At 47.0% G+C, this 23,484-nt stretch overlaps 2 protein-coding genes across 3 annotated transcripts in view; one reads left to right on the forward strand and one right to left on the reverse strand.

Moving 5' to 3' along the window:
• Positions 1-4,212, reverse strand: part of UBE2L6 (ubiquitin conjugating enzyme E2L 6) — a 12,324-nt gene extending 8,112 nt beyond the window's left edge. Inside the window, exon 1 of the mRNA XM_015569347.1 lies at positions 4,054-4,212. Coding sequence (XP_015424833.1) covers positions 4,054-4,197 — 144 coding nt within the window. The 5' untranslated portion in view covers positions 4,198-4,212. The remainder of the gene's footprint in view (positions 1-4,053) is intronic.
• Positions 4,213-9,475: 5,263 nt separating this feature from the next.
• SERPING1 (serpin peptidase inhibitor, clade G (C1 inhibitor), member 1) lies at positions 9,476-20,234 on the forward strand. Of its 2 annotated transcripts, XM_006772061.1 has the most exons (9): positions 9,477-9,569; positions 10,023-10,100; positions 11,954-12,034; positions 12,068-12,434; positions 14,002-14,136; positions 15,661-15,861; positions 16,054-16,193; positions 18,704-18,923; positions 19,825-20,234. In XM_006772061.1, the coding sequence occupies exons 2-9, from the start codon at positions 10,047-10,049 to the stop codon at positions 20,076-20,078; spliced, it is 1,452 nt and encodes a 483-aa protein (XP_006772124.1). In that variant the 5' UTR covers positions 9,477-9,569; positions 10,023-10,046; the 3' UTR covers positions 20,079-20,234. The 2 variants fall into 2 exon arrangements, with proteins under 2 accessions (XP_006772123.1, XP_006772124.1); XM_006772060.2 differs by having other exon boundaries at positions 9,476-9,569; positions 11,954-12,434.
• The last annotated feature ends 3,250 nt before the right edge of the window (positions 20,235-23,484 follow it).

Consider the following 23,484-nt stretch of genomic DNA (forward strand, 5'->3'; position numbering starts at 1 on the left):
ATCCCTGTCCTGGTTCCACTCCGCTGCCGGACGCCGCGCCCGGGCTCCCCCAGCTCCCCGCCGCTCCAAACACATACTCGCCCCAAGTCTTTGCAGGGTGCTGGTTCTGCAAACGCAGCTCCCGACAGCTCGCTCGGCGGCCTCCACCCTCAAACCGCTGCCCCGAGCCCCCCTAGCGAATTTTTGGAGCCCCCTGGACACGTCATTTCCCTTTTCTGGGCCCCTTGCCCCATCTCTAAAAAGGGGTGGGGCACAGCTTGCACTATGTGCCCTCCAAAGGCCCTGCCCAGGCAGTTGAGATCCTTTGTGCGGTCTAGCCTGCGATGGCGCAATTGAGGGTCGGTTCTCCCTGGTGACGGCGTGGTGAAGAGCGCCGCAAGGGGCGCTGTTGGAGCCAGTCGCTCTTGCTTTGGGTCCTTTATTAGATTTAATATTTCGTTAAGTGCCTGCTATGTGTCGATTGGGAAAACAGTGGGTGGGGGCGGCCCCAAGACGGACTTCAGGAACCTCCCTTATTTTACCACCGATCTATTACAACCTGCGGGCCTACTGTGTGCCTCCCCAAGGGGCCAGGAGCGTTAAGAGCAGAGACCCATTCCCAGCCTGGAGCTGACGCCACCCTAGAAGAGCAGAGCAGTCTCTGGGCACTGAGCAGCATCTGGGGAAGAATGCCCTAGTAATGATGAGACCCCTTGGGAGGACTGAACCCACTTTCCTTGCCCCCACTGCTTTCAGCCCAGCTGAGGAGGAAATGACATGCTTTGAACTATTTTGAGTTCTGTGCCCACCACTTCAGGGGTTTTTTATCTAAGTGTCTTGGAACCGAATTGCTTTTCTGGGCAGATGTACGATGTATTTGCAGAACGATTAATTGTTCAATTCACTAAACTTTAACTCGGCTTCCTCTACATGCCAGAAATGAATTGGACACTGGCCACAATCTGGGTAGAGATGAGGGAACCCGGGCGTTTCACCCTACCTCTGGTCATTCGTCTCAGTTAACATGCATTTACTACTGAGTGTCGCAGGGCCCTGACCTTTAGGGAACAGCGCGAGGAGAAAGTGGGATCCTTGCCCTTGAGGGAAAGAATTCGGCCCCTGCGTTTTTAATGCAAAGTGGTACGCGGGAGGATATAGGGAGCCACCTGGTGCTGTGGGAGCCTGGAGTAGGGGTCACCTGATGCAACCTCAGCGAGGGGCAAGGTTTCCTGGAAGTCATAAAAACCCAAGTGCATTGCAACACCTGGGGAGTTCGCTAGAGTAAGAACATGGGATTGAGTGTGTTCCCAGAAGAGAGAACAGAGTAAGAAAAGGTGTGGTCACAGGGCCTGTGGAAACTGAAAACAGTTCCATAATGTGGAGCAAAGTCTGTCCAACGGTCTGCGGCGCGCCTTCCTTTCTCGTCCGGAAACCCCACATCCCTGAAGTGAATTGAATATAGTCATGGATTTAACCCAGCCGCCCCATCCTGAGATGGACTCTAACCACCCATACAGCTGGGAGGCCCACGTGCATGGCCTTGACCTTACACAATGCAGACCTTTGTGTGTGTGTGTGTGCCAGAAAGAGCTCCAAGGAGAACCTGGATTCTAGTTCCACCTGGGCCCCCAGTGCAGCATGGCCTTGGGTGGGCTGTGGAACCTCCCACCTCCTTCCCAGGACCACAGTGAAGCTAAGCTCACAGAAGTGGAGGAACTTTGAAAATTATACCTCCCGGGTACAAATAATCAGGTTTCAATCCCAGCTCGACTATTATCCAAAAAACCTTGGGCACATTACTTAGCCTATCTGTGCCTCCATTTCCTTATCTGTAAAATGGGGCTCTTAACAATGGGTGTAAGGAGTAATGAATTGATATTTGGACAATAAGTGATTGTATAATCATCTATAATAATAAAAGGGTAATAATAATCTAGTAATAATAAAAGGGTAATAAACCAGATGTCCTTTTGGACGAAGCCGGAGGCCAGAGGGAAACGGTGCCGGCAGCCAGGGGAAGGAAGGCCTACTCTTGCATAAATTTCGTGCATCAGGCCTTTAGTAATACAATATTCATCTTCATATGCCTGCAGCATGTCTGGAAGATACAAGATCCTGTGATGGCCCCTGGGGAGGGTAACTAGGTGACTATGTATGGGAAGGGAAGGAAAATTTTTCACTATAAACCCCATTTCCTTTTAAATTATATTTTATTATATAAAGACATTCTATAACCTGATATGAAAAACAAAGCAACTATAATAAGTACTACAAAGGCAAAGGACATGAACATTTGATCAAAAAGAAAACGTAACTACTAAAAAAAAATACAAAGTATTTAACCTCATTAATAATCAAGAAAATAATTGGGATACCATTGCTTGCTTATTTAATGCACAAGATTAACAATTTCTACTTTTTCTTTTTCTAAATGTACTCAAATTTTCTATTTTTAGTAATAAAAATTTGAGTTATTTAAAAAAACATAGAAAGTATGAAAACTTCTGCTCATGTGGAAATCATAAAAAGCACAAAAATGAATCAACACTTGTATGGGCAGCAAAGCTCAGATCCCTGGAAACCAGTTTCTTTTGTCTTGATTTCTGAGTTTTATTATGGGATTGTCCATAAAGAGAAGGCTGTTCATGGTTTACACTCTGACAATCTCCCAAGCACAAAGATACACATATACATATCTATTTATGCATATTATTGTATGTAAATTTTTTCTTCAGGTAGACTATGATTCCAGGAAAGGACTCCTTCAGAATCACTCCCTACAGAGGACTCCTATGATTCCATTTGCTGAGAAGGTCACATTAAGTTCTCCCCATATGGGTCTCAACCAGGAGGAATGCCCTTGATATTGAATTGGATGAAGATCTACTTAAGTGCTGCCTGCAAGACAGCAGTGTCCTAGGCTTTTTGTAGCTGGCTCCTTGGAGAATCTGAAGTGGGTCCTGCCCTTTAGACACAGCCAAAAGGACATTTTTCTGATTTAATGCAGATCAGAGTGTATCTCCTGCTTGCTCAGACCATAGCCTGGAGGTAGCTCACACAAAGCTCAGGCTGGAGCAGCACCAGGGCAACCACCCCAAATCAAATAATCATGTTAGAATGACTAAGTTAGGAGGCTGACCTTAAATCTGATAGCTTTGTTCAGCATATTTCTTCTTGTTTTGTTTTCATAATATCATAAGTTTTACTGAACAAAAAGGTCAAACATAGCAGAGCCTAAATTTATGAAGCGAAAGCACTCTGAAACCTGAACTTTGCTAAATAATCTGTATGAAAGCAATTGTATGGAAAACAGTATACAAGCAGGAAAAGTAATACAAGTTTTATCTGAACTAACAGTTTAATCAAAGGACAAATTTGGTTGTCAATTTATTAAGATGTAGCCCTTCTCTATTTCAATTCAGCAGAATCCTCGTGGCGTCTATTTCATAGGTACCTTCATTCCAGGCTGCATTCTGACTTTCAGGGGCCCTGGTCACTTTTACCTTGGGTGGCCCCTTCTTCGATTAAAAATTACATTTTACTGCCCAGCTGACGTGGCTCAGTGATTGAACGTTGCCCTATGAACCAGGAGGGCACATGCGCAGGTTGAAGACTTGATTCCCAGTGCGGGGCGTGCAGGAGGCAGACAATCAATGATTCTCTCTCATCATTGATGTTTCTCTCTCTCCCTCTCTGAAATCAATACAAATATATATTTTAAAGTTACATGTTATTATTGCATTAGTACAAGTAAGAATATAATCCAGATCTGATTCATTATTACATTTATTGTTTCTTCTGTTAATTTTTTAAAAATTAAAATTAAAGTATTTTCATAAACCCCTAAAAGTACCCTGGGCTCAAGGCCCAGTGTCTGGTCGGCCCAGATTCATTCTATTAATAGTGAGGGCTACTGATTTTCCATTTACAGAGATGTCAAAGTTTCCTTTTTATATAAGTGTATTCAAGTAAACAAAACAAGTCCATTAAACAATATTGTAGTCGTCAGCTCGAGCCACCACAGCAAAATGCCATCGACTGGGTGATTTAAATAATAGAAAGTTACCTTCTTACCGTTGTAGAGGCTGGAACGCTGAGACCAGGATGCCAGCAGAGTGTTCTGGGGCGGCCCCTCTTCCTGGCTTGCAGACGCCCTTCACTTTGTGTCCTCACACGGAGTGTGTATCTGTGGGTCTCGCTCTCTCTCTCTCTTTCCATATAAAGCCAAGTCCTATTGGATCAGGGTCCCACCCATACGACCTCAGTTAAACTTAATTACCTCCTAAAAGCTCTCTCTCCAGATACAAGCTGCAGGTTAGGGCTTCAACATACGAATTTTGGGGGACACAATTCAGTCCACTACAAATATGAAAGAACATATAGTGTAGGGGTGTGTGAGATAAAGCAAATATGAAAGCCATTCATTTTACAGATGACTGAGGTCTAGGAACAGAAAGCCTCAAGGAGCCAGGATTGGAATTCCTACTCATTCTGGGTCCTTCAGGACACCTGGGTCCTCCAGCACCCTCCCAGGAAGGGGACGAGCTATCCCTGCCCCATGGCCTTTGACCTGCCCGGAGAGTCAGGACTTGGCCCGCAGCCTGCTCTTGCCAAGCCCTGCGTCCTGGGGAGTCAGCTTCCCAGAGGAGCTAAGCAGAACTGCATTTTGTTTTCATCAGAACGCTACCAAAGAAAAATACAAATAGACAAGACAATATGCATGAAGAAGTGCTCAATCTCCTGAGTAATCAACGAAATAAAAATTAAGGCCATAATGAGACATTAATAGATTGGCTAAAAGTTTACATGACAACCCCAGGTGTTGGGAGAATTTGATGGAATAGTAACTTTTTGTTTTAAACACCTCTTATTTGTACCATTGCCTTATAGTTAGGGGGATGGCTGAACCCATGGCACCTAACACTGGACGGATAAGATAGCAGCTGGTGATTGCTCACATATGCTCCCATCCTGAAGGGGGAGGACATCACATGCCACACAGGGCCACCCGGAGTCGCACTCCGGAACAGAGCGAGCAACCAGGGGCTCTGGGTCTCGGCATTTCTAGTACAAAGATTATGCGGTGCCCCCTGGTTCCCCTGGGAGGATGTACTATGTGGTTGACTTGTTTGAATAATTCCGAAACCCACTACTCAGAGTAAGTAGGAGCTCTGCCTGGTCTCCTTGATAAGGAGAGTTATTTGGCTACAGGACCTGATCTGAGGAAGCAGAGTGGGGAGGGGACTTGAAGTTGGGCCATTCACATCTCTCCTCGTTTTACTAGCTGTCAAAGCAGCACATAATAGTGAGCCTTCAGTTTAGGTCTGTATTAGGGTTATCCAGAAAAACAGGACCAACAGGTGTGTGTGTGTGTGTCTGTGTGTGTACATCCATATATACATGTACATGTATAAATCAGTGGACATTGAATAAAGCAGATTGCCCTCTATAATGTGAATGGGCCTCACCCCAATTAGTTGAAGACCTTACTAGAAAAATGCTTACCTTTGTCTTTCTTGATAGATAGATAGATAGATAGCAGATGAAGATAGATATAGGTATAGATATAGAATCTCAAAACAAAATTCAAAACAAGAACTTACCATCTGAAGAGGACTAAATTCACATCTGAGTAAATAGTCCAAACCTGGGTTTTCTAGCCAAAGAGGTGGCAACAGAGAGTTGGAGGCAAAGGTCAAAGACAGAAATGTGGCTGCTGAGCGAGAAGTGTAAGAGCCCGCAGACAAGAGGGAGCCTTTTGGAACCAGAGTGCAGCTAGGGGCCTGGGGTCCCCCCAAATGGGTCTCCGTGTGAGATCAAAGAAACAGGTTGTGATACCAACCACACATGGATTACTATGCAGCCGTTAGGAAGAATGAGATAGAACAATGCCCTGACAATTAAGAAAAGGAATATGGAAGAGTAATAATTATGTGTTTGGGAAAGATGTATAAAATTATGTATTTTTAGACACAAAGAGGAAGTCTGGAAAAACACACTGTGCCGGGCCAGCTCAGCCAAGGGTTCGGTGAGCCTGAGGGGGTGGCACAGGATTTAGAAAAGACAGACAGAGAATAAGCTGGCAGGATTTAGAAAAGACAGACAGAATAAGCTGGGTCTAGGCTAGGTGGATCTCCTGTGCCTGGCTGAGGCCACAGAGAGAGATCCAGACGGCAAGCTGAGCCTTTATTTTATAACCAGAGGTAAACAAGGTAGTGGTCACCATAGTTACAATGTTCTTGTGAGTTTCACTTGTTTTGGCAGTACTTGCTGCACCTCCCACAGCCCATTAGCTACCCAGATAAGATCTAGGGAACCATAAGGTCAAGCCTAATTATGTCTAGGAAGCCGTAAGGTCAAGCCTCATATTAAGAGGGCTGTGCCCGCTAAACTGGGACTTGTTTGTGGCTTTGCCGACAGGTCAGTCCAAGGCTTAACCCTATAGCTCCCTACACTTACAAGTGTTACCAGCAGTTGTATCTTTTCATTTTATAAATGTCTGGGTTGTCTAGGACAGGTCAGTCCAAGGCTTAACCCTATGGCCGCTCCCTACACTTAAAAGTGTTACCAGCAGTTGTATCTGCAATATCTTTTCATTTTATAAATGTCTGGGTTGTCTGAAAATTTTTACAAAATATATACATGATATTGCAGTGACAACTTTGACAGAGTAATATAAAAATTCCTTAGAACGAAAGAAATGAGCCCATTAAAACACCTGTAAAGACTCATCCCTTGTTTCTGTCTACCCAGAAAAGTTCTGTATTCCTTGGCCTTTCAGGATCTTCAAATACATTGTGAGTTTGAGGTTCTGGGTGTTTGTGTCTGAACAATTATTTGGATCTAATTCCTGTCTTTGTCTCTCATTCCCACCCATCTCCTACCAGAAGACTGAGGGAAGATTAAAAGAAAAGGGACTATTTTATTTTATCTTCATGAGAACACAACATGAGACTTATCCTCTGAACAGATTTTAATTGCACATTATTGTGGACCAAAGGTGCAATATTGTACAGCAGAGCTCTAGAATTTCTTCATCTTATTTAATTGAAACCGTATACCTGTAAGAAGTCAAAGAAAATTTGATTCCCCTTGAATGGTATTCTGAAAAGAGGATGGACCCCTAATGCCCAAGGCATTCTTTGTAATCAGTCAGCATCTTTCTGTGTCTAGAGTGGTACTAGTTGAGTCCTTTCTGTGGGAGAACTGAGAAAATTATTGCTTGAATGATTCTCTGTGTTGTGAGAATCAGCTAACCCTGATCCTTCTGCCTTATTTCCAAGTTTTTGTATAATTTTTCTTCAGAGGAGAAAGTATAGGTATATTGATTGTGAGAAAGTGTTCACCCATAGCAATGGGAACCTTTAGTATCTGAGGACCTGCCTGGGAGAAAAACCTGATAAAATGTTCTGAGTTCAGAAAGAGCTTTAGTGAGAACTTGAACTTCATCCACTACCAGAAAACCCACAGCGGGGAGAAGCCACGTACACATAAAACATGGGGGAAGACGTCCCTGTGGCCTCATCCCTCCTCACTCACCGGAAGAGAAGGTTCTCATGGCCCAGACAACCTAGATCTACCCCCAGGGCTGGGGGAAGGACCGAAGTCACAGCCCTAAGCTGACTGACTGTCTGAACACCCACGCTAGGGAGGAATTCTCCAAACACCGCAATTAAGTCAACCTCTGGCCATTCTGTTGGGGAAAAGTCAGGGAGAGCTTCCGCTTCAGCTCCAGCTCTTCAGGCAGGAAGTCTCCACAGCGCACACACAGCGCTACACGTGCAGAGTACAGGAATGGCTTTGGCCAGAGAGCTGAGACGGCTGAAGGAAGTAGACCCCCAGGCTGGGAAACCTCTCCACCGGGCCTTGTCCACCCTGAGACTCTGGTCCACGGAGCATCAGACTCCTGCAGCTGGGCAGAGGGTGCTCAGTCCCTGCCTGCTTCAGGCTAGCCTTGGTGTATGCCAGTAATGCATAGGTCAGAAGACTCGGTCCATATTTTGGCCCTGTCACTTACTAACTATGTTGGCTGAGTCAGTTAATTTCTGTGAGTCTCTCTCTCTCTCTCTCTCTCTCTCTCTCTCTCTCTCTCTCTCATTTAAGTTGGGATTAATATTAGCACCCACTTCATAGGTGTCATGAGAATTAAGGAGAGGATGAGTGAGGTTGTTTTCCACCACCACCTTTTTGTTTGGCTGACCTACTTCCCAGAACTCACAAGCTCAATGTGCCTTTGAGGCCCTCAGTTGGAACCAGTGTGCAGTTAGGGGGTCAGCCCAAATGTATCTCAGTGTGAGATCAAAGAAGTAGGTTGTGATCTCGGTTGCGTCCTGGGTTAGAGAAGTGATATTGTGTGTGCAGCTGCTCCAACCATGTGTCATATGAACTCAAAAAGGGTCTGGAGGCTTTGGCTAGAAATAAATGATAAAGATTTATTCAAGGGCCTTTGAGTTTGCACACGGGCAACACAGGTAGACAAAAACCCAGAGGTGTTCCAAAGAAGAAAGAGCAGTTAAGCGTTATAGTAAAAAGAGCCTTCTTGAAAATAACCAATCCTGCACTCTTAGCCCTAGGATTGGCCCAGGATGGCTATCAGTCAGATGTCAGGCAGTCAGGATGCTGGATGCCAGGTGGTCTAGCCACATGAGTCCTCTTGGGGGACAATCAGAGGTTTGGTGTACATTCAGGCATTGACACAGGACTGGCAAATTCAAAAGTTTAAGTCCCCAGGTTAGTTACAATGAGAGTAGACTCATGCCTCAGCCTTCTTGATCTTAGTAATTCAGCAGCTGGACTAGAGTGACTCCATTTTATTTCTGGCACTGATGTGAAGGAACTTCCCCACCATGGAGGAGGTTCCCAAGTGACCACAGGAAACGAAGTTGCCGCAAAGCAGGTGCAGAGTCTTCGTAGGTCTTTCCCAAGCCCCTCCTCCCGCCCCCCAACATGACATATAAGTATTCTCTCCCAGTTCTGTCCCTGTCAGTCCCTTAGAGGAGCACTTCTGGTGCTAACAGCCAACGTTCCTGCCAGGCCCAGCCGTGAGACAGTCATAGAACATGCGAGCGGTATCAGGTCACCAGAGAGGGCCTTGTTTTTCAGAGGAGGCATGGTTGCCAGATTTAGCAAATAAACTCAATGACTTAACGATCAAACGGTCACAAAGGGGCCAGTTTCCAAAGGGTTACTTGGAAGATCAGCTGAGATGAGCAACTCTGCTTGCCTGTAAACTGTGGGGCAATCTGTGTCTGTGCTGCTTCTATCGCGACCCACGAAGGTGGAGGGGGTGAGCTTCCTTCTGTAAAAGCTCAAAGCTGCATCCAAGCTTACCCACTTCCACTCCCGAAGGGCTTCAGGCTAAATCCCTGCTCCAGCCCCCAAAGCCCACCAAGGGACCCCTCCCATTGTGATTTACGGGAACTCACACCAGCGATCAATCATCCTTAATTTGTAACTGGGCTGTGACCTGGGCCAGCCAATAGCGAAGACCGACCCCCCCACACACATACACACCCCACCCTCCCTGACCCCATGGGACTAGCCACTCGGTCTGCACTAAAGCTGCCCGGTGACCAGGAGTTGGGAAGCAGGTTGGTTCTTGGGAGGGGGATTGGGAGGGGGTCTTCTCATCTCCCTTTTCTCCTCCCCAAGTTCCTGTCCCCACCCCTTTTTATCTCTGCAGTCTCTACAGACCTGGTTCTCCCTAGACCTAGAGACTTCTGCCTCCCCCTCCTCCTCCCCTCTTGGGCAGCCCCCTCTGGACCTCCCCTCCTCCCCCAGCCTCTGGCCTCATTGTTTGGCTAAAGCAGGACCCCCAGGATGGAACAGATGGACGGAGACCCGGGCCTGGGGGGAGGCTGGGGGCAGGGAGGGGGAGGCTGAGCCAGCCGGTGCCGGGAAAGGGAAGCGGTTTTGGGAAAAACAAAACAGAGGGAGGAGCCTGGAAGAAGGTGGCGGGGAAGGGCCCCGGAATGGAATGGGGGCGGGCCGGGGGGTGGGCCCCACGCCTGGAAGCCTGGCCCTGACGCTGGCTGGCTCTGCAGGTCCAGGCTGACATTGCCTCCCAGATGGCCTCCAGGTTGACCCCGCTGACCCTCCTGCTGCTGCTGCTGCTGGCTGGGGTGAGTGGCCCTTCGTTGGGTTTGGGAGTGGAGGGGTGCCTAGGATTAACCCTTCAGGCCCCGGAGAATGAGGAGAGCTCCTCTTGGGATCATACAATGTGATCCTTGCAGCTCCATTCATAGAGACTGGAAACAGCTGGAGACTCAGAGGGACACAGGTTCGAAACCTGACCCGCCAGGCACCAGCCTGGTGGCCCTGAGCAAGTCACTTCCCTCCTGCTCTAATTTATAAAGTGGAGAATAAAGGAGGACCAAGCCGGGCAAGGAAATGGACAGCAATTTGCGACGTAAAAGCAAGGGTTGTTGTGGACACTGAGCTGTGGGTTTGCAGCGGAGACACAGGTTCTCCGGAGGCTGGGCCTGTGAAAGCGAGTGGTAGCAGACGCACCTGGGTGGGTGTTAATCAGTGAGAGGTCCCAGTGGTCTGGGAGGTCAGGGGAAAGCAAGGTGGGTGCTCAATCCGGCCTGTGTGTTCCTGTGTGTGGAAGGGCACCCGCAGGGTCCTATGAGATTCAGCAGGTGATGTCATGACGCTCAGGGACCCGGAATCAGACTGAGGGTTGCCTCCTAGTTTTTCCTCCAGCTTCTGCGAGACCCTGGGCCAGTTACTTAGTCTCAGCACCGGTGTCTTTCATCAGTGAAATGGGGATAATAAGTACATGGCTTCTCAACCCAGAACAAACAGCATTTGAGGCTGGATAATTCCTGGGTGTGAGGGGCTGTCTTATGCATCGTAGGATGTTGTGCCCTAAGCCTGGCCTCCCCCACTAGACGCCAGTAGCATCTCCGCTCTCCCCCCCATCTTCTTCTCTCCCATATGACAACCAAAGGTACCTGTAGAGCAGCGGTTCTCAACCTGTGGGTCGTGACCCCTTTGGCGGTCGAACGACCCTTTCACAGGGGTCGCCTAAGACCATCCTGCATATCAGATATTTACATTATGATTCATAACAGTAGCAACATTACAGTTATGAAGTAGCAACGAAAATAATTTTAAGGTTGGATCATAACATGAGGAACTGTATTTAAAGGGCCAGAAGGTTGAGTACCACTGCCTCAACCATTGCCACAGGTCCTCTGGGGTCAAAGTGGTCTCTGATTGAGAGCCACTGGTCTATACTATTCTCACCCCCACCCCCTTCCTTTCTTCCTTCCTTCCTTTTGGGATTGTTTTCAATACCCACTAATGCAGTGGTTCTCAACCTTCTGGCCCTTTAAATACAGTTCCTCATGTTGTGACCCAACCATAAAATTATTTTCATTGCTACTGTAATGTTGCTACTGTTATGATTCATAATGTAAATATCTGATATGCAGGATGGTCTTAGGCGACCCCTGTGAAAGGGTCGTTCAACCACCAAAGGGGCCGCAACCCACAGGTTGAGAACCGCTGCACTAATGGGTTGCAATCCACAATTTGAAAAACCACTGTTCTAAAACAAAGGCCACAAGCTCAAATGTCTATCCTGGGTAGGCAGGTGAGCCAAGACAGGCAGATATATTTATTTATTTATTTCAAGAACACAGGTAAGTGGCTGCTGACACTCAGCTCCAAAGTTTGGGAAACAGCTTCCTATATGGCAGTAACTGGTCAGCAGTGACAGCGTCCCCTGCCTGCTCTGCATCTTCTGCAGAGAAATCCCTGCCTACACCCCACCCATCGCTGCCTTGCCCCCTACTCTGGAGGAATCCGTAGCCATGGCTCTGGGGCAGGTCCCTCACCCACCAGGCCTTTTCAGAAATTATCTTGGGTACAGAATATTGTCCACATCCCCACCTTCTCTTCCCGCTTTCAGTGTTTGAGGGGACTGTGCCTCATAGAAAAATGAGACACAGTTTTTCTTGAACCACAGGATAGAGCCTCCTCAAATCCTAATGGTACCAGCCTCAGCCTCACGGATTCAAAGAACCAGATGGATGAAATCAACGAAAACATCTCAGAGAAGATGGATGAAGTCAACGAAAACATCTCAGAGAAAGAGATCCCCGAGATTCAATCCACTCAGCCCACCGTGGACTCCTCCACCATGCCAACAACCAACTCAACTATCCTAAGAGCCAATAGCACTTTCCCCCCCACCTCCCAGCCCCGCTTCCAGTCAACCACTCAACCTATCGACCCAACTACCCTGCCCACTACTGGGCCGCCCTGCCCAGAGCCCGAGACTTACTGCCCTGACTTGGAGAATCCTTCAGCAGAGACCATGTTGGGGGAGGCTTTGATGGATTTCTCCGTGAAGCTCTACCACGCCTTCTCGTCAGTGAAGAAGGCCGAGACCAATATGATCTTCTCGCCTTTCAGCATCGCCAGCCTGCTCACTCAGGTCCTGCTTGGTAAGAAACTAACTGAGTTCTCTCTGGGTTATATGTCGGACTCTCCCATGAGATCCCCAACACAGATACCTACAAAGCTATGCCTCAGTGAGGAAGCTATAAAAATGGGTTGCAATGGAGGGGGTTGTAATGTTTTTATTCTTAAAGTTCATTTATTTTTTCATGTAACAATGATTTCATAGGCACTATTGCTTATAAAAACCCTATGGACTATACAAGAACATATAAAACAAGGCCCCAGACATTAATTATGATTCAAGTTCAGACAATAAGAGAGATGAAACCATAAGAGATAGAAGTAGAGTAGAATCGTGATAATGGGGGGATGCTACTGGCATCTAGTGGGTAGAGGTTTGGGGTGTTAGGATTCTTGGATTTCCTAACTGTGTGACCTTGGGCAGATCACTGAACATCCCTGAGCCTGAGTCCTCGTATGTAAAATGGAAGAGTTGTATTTACCTCCTAAAATTAAGTAGATAGCCCAGTGCCTGGCTTGATGGGAGGTCAAAAAATGCTAATCCCTCTGCCTTCCTGAAGGATTACTCTCAAGTGCTACAGGTGAATTACCCCAGGAGTGACACAAATAAATTACTATAAGCAGTGAGGAAAGAACTGTCACTCTAAGGGGGAAATTCCAGGAAGGCTTCTAGAGACAGAGTGAGCATATATAAGAACTTTTCCTCTGGAATCCCAGAATCCTAACACCCCCTAACCCAGGAGTGGGCAAACTTTTCGACTCGAGGGCCACAGTGGGTTCTTAAACTGGACCGGAGGGCCGGAACAAAAGCATGGATGGAATGTTTGTGTGAACTAATATAAATTCAAAGTAAACATCATTACATAAAAGGGTACGGTCTTTTTTTTTTTTTAGTTTTATTCATTTCAAACGGGCCATAGTTTGCCCATGGCTGTCCTAACCTCTACCCAGTAGATGCCAGTAGCATCCCTCCAGTTACGACACCAGAGTATTTTCGGACACTGCCAAATGTCCCCTGGAAGGCACATTTCAGTTGATTGGTTTTGGTTAGTTTCTTTTTCCTTTGTTTAATTGATTTTAGAGAGAGAGGAAGGGAGAGAGAGAGAGAGAAGCATCGATGTGAGAGAAATACATTGATCAGTTGCCTCCCGTGCACACCCCAACCTGGAGTCAAACCCACAACCTCGGCATATCAGGATAACGCTCTAACCATCCGAGCTACCCAGCCTCTTAATAGTCATCTAGCATCCCTGCCTATATGGTGAACCCTTATAAACCTAAACCGACTAAATACTAGTTCATGTAGAACGGGCACCAGGCTTTGAATGATGAGTGGGATAAAAATTAGGTAGAAAATAGGGGAGGAGAGCATTTGCAGTCCTGGAGAAGGCTAACCATGATTATTCATAATTCCCCGACCTCTCTCTTTCTGATATATGTACTGTCTCCTGAAACCACGCTTCCAGCTCTGATGATACGTGATCCCCTTCTAGCAATGACCCCCATTCCAGCTGGTCCCTCCAAAGTGGTCCTGAGAGTGGCTCCCCCACACCTCCTGCAGTTGGCCTTCATCTCTGCTTTTTGTTGTAGGGGCTGGGAACAGCACCAAGGAAAACCTGAAGACCGTCCTCTCCTACCCTGAGGACTTCAGCTGTGTCCACCAGGCCCTGAAGGCCTTCACATCCAAAGGCTTCACTTCAGTCTCTCAGATCTTCCACAGCCCAGGTGAGTGCCGGGGAGGGCATGGCTGCTGAAGGGGACCCAGCCCTGGGGTAAAGGACAGTAGGAATGTTAGAGCTAGAACATCCAGGATGGACTGCAGAGCAGATGAGGGCTTCAGCAGACAGAGTCCCCGTGATGAGATGTTGGGTAAGTCATTTGCATTCATCAACTCCATTTAGAATAAGAGTTCATGAATAGATAGGACTAGAGAGCTATAGACATAAAATAGGCAAAAGATGTTTGTTAATCTGGGTCAGGGGAATCTTGGGCCCTCTAGTCTTTGCACTTTTTTAATATTCTATGAATTTGTTGTCATTTACATGTGTTAGATGAATAAGTAGGTAATAAGAGCAATAAACTTCCAACATGATCAAATGCATTTTTTCTTCAAGGTTTGGTCCACAGAGCCCTAGGGTTCTGCATAGCTCCTTCAGAAGTCATGGAGGGAGTGGGGATCAGGGAGGCAGAGTGGGGTGGGGGTGCCACTTCCTGTGAGAGGGACATAGAGCCAACTGGGCTCTAAGCTCTTGCCCAGCCTCAATCACAACCCTTTTATATTGTGGGCTTCAGACATGACATTATTTGAAAACACAGCTCTGCTGCTTGAGAAAGTTTGAAAATTATAGATGTAGTCTGACCCGCTCTTTACTTGTTTTTTGGTGGGGTTTTTTTTACAGAGAGAGGAGGGTAGAGGGAAAGAGAGAGAAAAACATTGATGTGAGAAACATCAATGGGCTGCCTCCTGCATGCCCCCTACCAGGGATTGAGCCCACAACCTGGGCATGTGCTCTGACCGGGAATCGAACCAGCAGCCTTTCGGTGCACAGGGATGACACCCAACCAACTGAGCCACATGGGCCAGGGTAACACTCTGGCTCTTTTTTTTTTAACTGATGAAAACAATATTTATTCATCGTAGAAACTGAGAAAATACAGAAAAACAAAGTGGGGGGAGGGGAACACCCTCTTTTTAGATATGGGAAATATGGCATTTGAGTAACATTGTATTTACTTATTAACTGTAAATCAACTTGATCCTGTTTTGCTGGGTTGGTGGTAAATACAACTGCATTCAATATCAGTTGTTTAGTCCAGGAAAAGTTCCTCTTTCAGACACTGTTTTCTTTAGTGGATCTGGGCTTTGGAGAGCCAAAGCCGGGAAGTCTTATTACAAACTTCTGCTGAGGCTGGGAAGCAGACTCTATTGCCTCTTGAATTAAGAAAAGACGGGAGGGAAATACAGGTAAACAGAAGTTCCAAAGTACCTTGCCAGCCACGCTCACATGGCAAGCGAGGCAGGGGGGGCCTGGGATGAGTTCTGCTCCAAGTTCAGGATTTGCCTTCTTTGGGCCTCATTGTCACATCTGCATGAGGAGTGGCCTGGACCCCTGCTCCAACATGCTGTGTTCATTGGAGTGAGCACAAAGATCCACAGAAAACACACACCCCCCCCAAGCCTGCTCTTAGAAGCGGGGAGAGTGTTCAGGGGACTCATGCCTCCTTCTCTTGATCTATATCCCCCACCAGACCTGGCTATAAGGGAGGCCTTTATGAACGCCTCTCGGTACCTGTATGGCAGCCCCAGAACCCTGGGAAATGACAGTGATGCCAACTTGGAGCTCATCAACACCTGGGTGGCGGAGAACACCAACCACAAGATCGACTCTCTTCTAGACAGCCTGCCCTCTGACACCCGCCTGGTCCTCCTCAATGCTATCTATCTAAGTGGTAAGGGGGCCCTGGACCAGGTCATCTTCCCATCCTGAATCCTTCCCCCCCTCCTGGCTTCAAAGCCCACCAAACCCCACTCCATGACTGGATCCCATTGTACCTGTCTTACCCTTGGCAAACCGGGACTTCAGCTCTATATCCTTTCCCCACCTGTATTAGAGTAACTGGCCCCCTCTCTCTTCCCTCTAGCCAAGTGGAAGACACCATTTGATCACAAAAAAACCAGGAGGGAGCCCTTTTACTTGAAATCTTCAACGATAAAAGTGCCCATGATGACCAGCAAGAAGTACCCGGTGGCCCATTTCACTGACCCTATGTTGAAGGCCAAGGTCAGTCCTTGCCTCTTCCTACTCCTGTTTCAGAGCCTCCTATGTGTCCTGATTTCTTTTCTGCTATGGCCCCATTTGTTTGGGGTGCACTCTTACTAATTTCTACTCCTTCCATCTGTACTTCCACCCTACCTTTTCTCTTTCTTCTTTCTCCAGCCTTGGCCGAGGCAGGCATTATATATTTTAGGCTGGAAAGCAGGATTCTAAAGTTTCTTCATTCATCTCTGCTCCATCAAATGGCAAAAAGTGAGTCGTGTTTCTGTCCTGTGCATCTGATGTATGTATGCATGTGCAGCATGCATATATGTGTGCACATGGATAGGTATAGCTGTATGTGTATACATGTGGTATGTGTGTGCACATGTGTTTAATGGCTTAAGTTCCTTAGCAGAATTTGAAGAGTATCATTTCAGTGGATGGGGAAGGAGGAAAGACAGAAAACATGGAGCCCAGAGGATTTTAATTAATAAAATGTCTCATGCCCAGTGATCAGATGTGCCTTGTTAGGACATCAAGACACAGACCTATTAGATAGAAAACAGTGGGAGACACCCAGGACTCAGTTCCAGGCTGAGAAATAAAGGATGTGTCCTGGAACATGCGGGCTTGTTTCCACCTTGGGAGCGGGCCTTAGCTTTCCCTCTGTCTCGTCCCTCTTCACTCAGATTTTCACATAACTGTGCCTTCTGCTCATTCAGGTGTCAGCTCAAAGATTATTCTTTAATCAAGTCACTTCTCACAGATTACACTTCTATAAACCATTCGTTCCATTTACAAACATGGTTACAAATATGATTAATGAATATTCCCATAAGCACTTCGAGCTTATGGGTATACTTTATAAATACACTTTATTTTCTTTTTAAGTATACCATATACCCGACAGGGCAGAATTACAACCTTGCTTGGCCACATCTTCCGAACACCTGTAAACTGAAAATTAAATTTAAAGAGTAAATTAATTTTAACCCCAACGTCTCAACATCATTCTCAAACGTACTGAAATTATCCTATACGTTTTTGCTTAGAAGTTTAGTGTGTCTGATTTTCTTAAGATTATCCTGAACTTACCATCTGGTGTGAATACTATGAAGTCGGTTTACTTTGTCCTTTCCATACTTAATTCTGAATCTTCCTAAGACTTAAAGAGTATTCATCCAACTAGGGGGATTAGAGTTACCAGCTCAGGAATGTTCAGGTTGCTGGCTTGGAAATTCAAGGCCATAACATGGTATGTTTTAGTCAGAGACATACACAGGGTGCGTGCTGCCCCGATGATCCCACCCTAGCTGAAGCCTCCATCAACAGGGACCCCATGTCCATGCTCCTCAGTCAATAGCAATTTATATCCTGCTGCTTCTGGGCCATATTTTCAAATTCCAACAACTGACTGGTTTCCGTTCATTTCTTCATTGATCAATTGAATTCCACTAGATTCTTCTCATCCATCTTTCAACCTCAACCATATACCCTTTTAATGATATGCTCTTATATCCTAGTCGTCTAAGGCAGCGGTTCTCAACCTGTGGGTCGCAACCGTTTGGGGGTCGAACGACCCTTTCACAGGGGTCGCCTAAGACCATTGGAAAACACATATATAATTACATACTGTTTTTGTGATTAATCACTGTGCTTTAATTATGTTCAATTTGTAACAATGAAAATACATCCTGCATATCAGATATTTACATTACAATTCATAACAGTAGCAAAATTACAGTTATGAAGTAGCAACGGAAATCATTTTATGGTTGGGGGTCACCACAACATGAGGAACTGTATTAAAGGGTCGCGGCATTAGGAAGGTTGAGAACCACTGGTCTAAGGTGTCACCCTTGGCACTGTTGACATTTTGGGTTGGATAATCCTTTGTTATGAGGTGTTATCCTGGCATTGTAGGATTTAGCATCATCCCTGACTTCTACCCCCTCCTCCAGCTGTGATAATCAAAATGTCTCCAGATATTGCCAAATGTCTGGAGTGAATTCACACTGGGTTGAGAACCACTATATTAGACCCATGAGTCCTGCACTTTTCTTATATTTTTGTCTGGCCATCAGTGAAAGTCCTTCTACTGGCAAACTGGAAAGGTAAGCTAGGACCCGCTTGTACAAAATCTTGAATGTCACAGTAAGAGATTTATACTTACTCTCATAGGCACTGCAGAGCCATCAAGTCTTTCAAAGGACTGACCTGGTCACTCTGGTGGTTCCCTATGCACACTTGAGAGGAAGGGAACAGGGTTCAGAAAGATCAAATCACTTGCCTGGAGTACATTGCTCATCAGTGGTAGAGTCATCTTCAGCCTGTGTGATCAGAAGCTTGTGCTCATTCTTGTGCATCTCACCAGCACAGTTCATCTGGCTGGCATCCCCGTTTCATGGCAAAACCTGGAAGCCCGAGTCTGGCTGCTGTTTGCTGAAAGGGTACAGACTGGAACAGCAGACTGAAGATCAGCCTTGGGACCCAGAGGATGGGAAGACTGATAAGGTGCATCTTTTTTCCTCCAGGTGGGGCAACTGCAGCTCTCCCACAACCTGAGCATGGTGATCATGATACCGCAGAGCATGAAACACAGTCTCCAAGACATGGAGCAGGCTCTCAACCCCTCTGTCTTAAAGGCCATCATGAAGAAGCTGGAGATGGTCAAGTTCCAGCCCACTCTCCTGATGCTGCCCCGATTCAAACTCAAGAGCAACCAGGACATGTTGTTAATCATGGAGAAACTGGGTGAGCCCTGGCAGCTCAGATCTGCTTCCAGATCATCAGAGGAGAAAAGTGTGGCAGGACAGAGGGAGCCCCTATAATGCACTTAGCACTCTCTAGAATACTTTGTATATCTATAATCTCAGGTTGTCCCTCGATCCTGTAAGTTAGAGGGATTTCCTATTATCTCATTATATCATGAGGAAATGACTCAGAAAGTTTACATAACTTAGCCAAGATCCCTTGAGCTAGGTAGAAGTGAGCCAGAACACCAATCCAGGTCTTCAGCTCTCTTGACTGTTTCCACTATGGTTCATTGTGACACTGTGACAGGTGACGTAGGTGGGCCATGGATGCTCTCCCCCCACAGACATTTCATAACACTCAACCATCCCACAGATTGTGCAAGAAGCACTCAGGATAAGAGGGTAACTGGAGGCTTCTGAGTTTAGGAGAGGCAACAGAGACTTCATTTCCTAACCTTTGGCCTCACTTCCTGACTTTTGACATCACTCCCAGATATATCACTTCATATTCTGTTCAAGAACTTGGCCTCCTAATAGATTATCTTGTTTCCTAGTATATGACCTCATCTGATAACACATGACCTCTTTCTAATATAGTTCCTCACTTCCAAGGTCCTTGTTGACAGAAGCAATGACATCATTTTTCAGGGTTTGGGGGGGAAGGGGTAAGGCCTCTCACCACTTGAGAGAAAGTGATACTTGGTGTGAAGATGGGCCTCCTGGCAGAGGATCCCAGGAACTGGACCAGAAGGTATGATACATATTTTGATAAGCATCAAGGAGGAAGAAGAGAGTCTTAGGATTTGGGACCAACCCAGAAAATTTCGGACACATGTCTCCAACAGCTGAGGGTTTCGTGCTGGTCTTTGACTCATTATTTTTCTCTGGTTATGCCCTAGAATTCTTTGACTTTGCTTACGATCTCAACCTGTGCGGGCTGACAGAGGACCCGGACCTCCAGGTTTCTGCGATGAAACACCAGGCGGCGCTGGAGCTGATGGAGAGCGGGGTAGAGGCGGTTGCGGCCTCCTCCATCTCTGTGGCCCGGAGTCTGATGCTCTTTGAAGTGCAGCAGCCCTTCCTCTTCCTGCTCTGGGACCAGCAGCACAGGTTCCCTATTTTCATGGGGCGGGTGTACAACCCCACGGTCTGAGACCTGCAGGGGCCAGGCTAGGGCAATCCCTACCCCTCAAGCCTCTGCTTGTCCAGTTGCAGCTCTCCCTGCTGCTGCCCGCCTGAAAAACACATTTTGCAGCTTTCTCTGGTTCAAGTTCACTAGACTCTACAAATAAAACCTGGCAGATCCTGACTTCCTCTCTCATTTGCCTTTCCATTTTAAAGGACAAGGGTAACCATGCCCTTGTGTCAGCTAGCTACTGCCTTGTAACAAGTCACTCCCAAAGACTGGCTTCAAACAACAACTATTTATTATTTCGACCAAGCCTCGGGCTGAGTGGTCTTACTGATCTGGCTGGGACTTGGTTGATCTTCCCCGGGCTCTGTGACACAGCTGTGATAGTTGGCAAGAAAGGAGTCAGAAACAGGCTGTCTTTTTCACACCTCTGCGTCTCTGCTGGCATCGAATTTACCATTGTGCCATCAGCCAAAGCAAGGGAGTCACATAGCCAGACCTGAAGTTCAAGTAGACAGGCACTGGAGTTAGAGGGCAAAGTCATTCACTGGAGGCTATCCATGCAATCCATTTATGCCAGTCTCCGTCTCACTTATTTGCCTGTGACAATAATAACAGTAACTAACAGTGTTGGGAGCTTACACAGGTGGTCTGCTGAGAGCTTTACAGATGTTCATCCTCCACAATTTGATACGTAAGCTCTCAACTTGGAGGGGCTCAGTCTTGCTCAAAGTCGTGCAGCTAGGAAAGGCTGACCTGAGGTTCGAAAGCATGTCTCTGTGACTCAAGTCTAAGCTCAGAGCCACTATCTCTGTCTCTGCCCTTCTAGCTTAAAATCCTGCCTTTTTTTTTTAATCCTCACCCAAGGATATTTTTCTATTGATTTTTAGAGAAAGTGGAAAAGAGAGGGAAGGACAAAGGGAAATATCCATGTGAGAGAAGCATACAGATTGGTTGCCTCCTGCAGGAGCCCTGACCAGGGCCAGGGAGGAGCCTGCCACGGAGGTACCCGCCCTTGATCAGAATCGAGGTACCCGCCCTTGATCAGAATCGAACCCGGGACCCTTCAGTCTTCAGGTTGATGCTCTGTCCACTGAGCCAAACTGGCTAAGGCAAAATTCTGCCTTTTCTTAGTATTTTCTTTATTCAACAAATACAGTGCCCTTATGTCTGCACTATGCTAACTAAGCACAGAGGGCATAAAGATGACTTAAGCCAGTGCCTGCCTTCAAAACCTGCAACTTGACGAGGGAGACCCATGGGAAGACAGATTTTAACACAGCGCTCTTTTCATCTCTAAAGATGTCTTGGTGTGTCTTTCTCGCTTCTAGCTTATCCTCACAGATTCACCGGTGCTTTGGTTCTTAGCCCTTCTGTCTCCCTCCTTCCCTTTCTCCCTCCTAATCCCATTGTTTTGTCTGTCCCCTGTCTCTGTTTCTTTCTTCTCTCCCTATTTCCCCACTGTGTGTGTCTCCTCTCCTTCCCTTCCCCTCTCCTTGGTACAGTGTTGTCCACCCAGCGTTCTGGCTGCAGTTCTGGGTTTAGTCTTCTGGCTGCAGATCCCGTCATCCTTGGCCCCTCCCCTTTTCCCCCAGCTGTCACACACTCAGACAGGCAGGTTCACAACCACAAGCAGCCCAGTGAGTACGTGTACTCCCCACAATGACAATAGGGATTCAGCTGTCAGTCCACAGCCACTTCTCAAGCATCTATCCTATAGGGTCTCAACATGGATCAAGCTAGTCCTGCCCGAAATATTTCTATGGGGTGAGTGTTTTTCTTTCTTTTTGGTTAATTCTCATCTGAGGATATTTTTTCCACTGATTTTTAGAGAGAGTGGAAGGGATGGGGAGAGACAGACACATTGATGTGAGAGGGACACATCTATTGCTTGCCTCCTGCACATGCCCCAACTGGAGCCAGGGATTGAGCTGCAACCGAGGTACGTGCCCTTGACCAGAATCAAACCCGGGACCCTTCAGTCCTCAGGCTGATGCTCTAACCACTGAGGAAACTGGCTAGGGCATGCATGAGTGTTCTTAAGGCCATCACAGCCACCAAGATGTAGGCTCACATCTCTGCTGCCCCCACTCAGGAACTTCTGCCACCTGAGGAATCTGGCTTCCCAGTTCCCCTCTCACAGAATAGCCTGGTGATAAGGAGAAACAGGCATAGGGGCAGGGTGGTAACTCACCTAGCTGGGTACTGTCGCTGGGCTGGCAGCTGGCAGTCCTTGGGGCTGGTCCCCTTTTCTATGGCCTGAGCTGAGGGCCAAGTTCTGGGCTGACATGCAAGGCGGGAGGTGACCCAAGCTTCCAGTTTGTTCTTTCTAGTTCGTGCATGCTTTGGTTGAGGTCAAGGGTTTCTGAGAGGGGAAACAAGAAGACTGGGTTTGAGGATTATTTATGGCTTAGCCCCTTACCCCATCCTCTAACACCATTGGCTTTCCCCTTAGGACCCGGCTGCCCATGTGGGCAAAACCTCCAGATGCCATGTCGGGTCCGAGGCCTTTCTTGCAGCTCAGTCTCCCAGCCAAGGCTCAGAACCAAACAAGAGTCACCCAGACTGGACTTGTAGCTCTGGGGGTGTGGAGAGATCAGCACTTCACCTTGGGCTTGATTGGCGGAATGGTCTCTGTGTGCCCAACCTTTCTCAGTGCCCCTGACGTCGATCTCTCGGGCTGCTGGGAAGATGCCGAATTTCTGCCTGAGCTGCTGTTAAAAGCAGAGGCACCTCCCAAATTCAGGGAAACTGCCCCCTCCTGTGGGAGAGCCTGATGTGATGAAATGTGACTGAGCAAAGGCAGGGGGTGGGAAGTGATTCTGATCCAGGGGCACAGCACTTGGCACGTTTTCTACCCCCCTCTCCCTCATGCTGAGAGCCAGGTATTATGCCTGCTTGTGAGATAAGGAAGGGAAAACTCAGAAAGGTTAAGTAACTACCCAAAGGTCACACAGCTGTAAGGTGATCCCACGGCTGAATTCGAATGCACTCAGTGGCTTATTTGGCCAGGCTTATTTCCTTTCTGCCCAAACCAGGCTATAAATCAGGTCTGTGTTGTTTTTTTGCCCTGCGCCCTATGCCCCCACCAAGCCTAACAAAGTGCCTTTACGCTGGAAAAAAAAAACAATCTATTGAGTGAATGAATGATTGAATGAATGAGTCACCACATCCAGGTAGAGGGAAAGAAAAGATTCTTATTTATCTGGGAAGAGAAGAGACTTTTCTGTTCTGAGCCTTTTCTTGTAAGAGAGCATGTGTCACTTTGGGAGGAGGGGGAGGTGTTTGTTTAAAACAATAACATTTATTTAGCTCATGAGTCACTGCGTCTGTGTGGGCCTGGCAGGTTTAGCTGGAGAATTAGCTGAAAGGTGTGATGACGTTTGGCTTTGCTGAGCTTGTATAGTCTCTCTCGTTGTCTTTGGCC

The sequence above is a fragment of the Myotis davidii genome, unplaced genomic scaffold, assembly GCF_000327345.1.
Source record: "Myotis davidii unplaced genomic scaffold, ASM32734v1 scaffold1286, whole genome shotgun sequence".
Lineage (NCBI taxonomy): Eukaryota > Metazoa > Chordata > Mammalia > Chiroptera > Vespertilionidae > Myotis > Myotis davidii.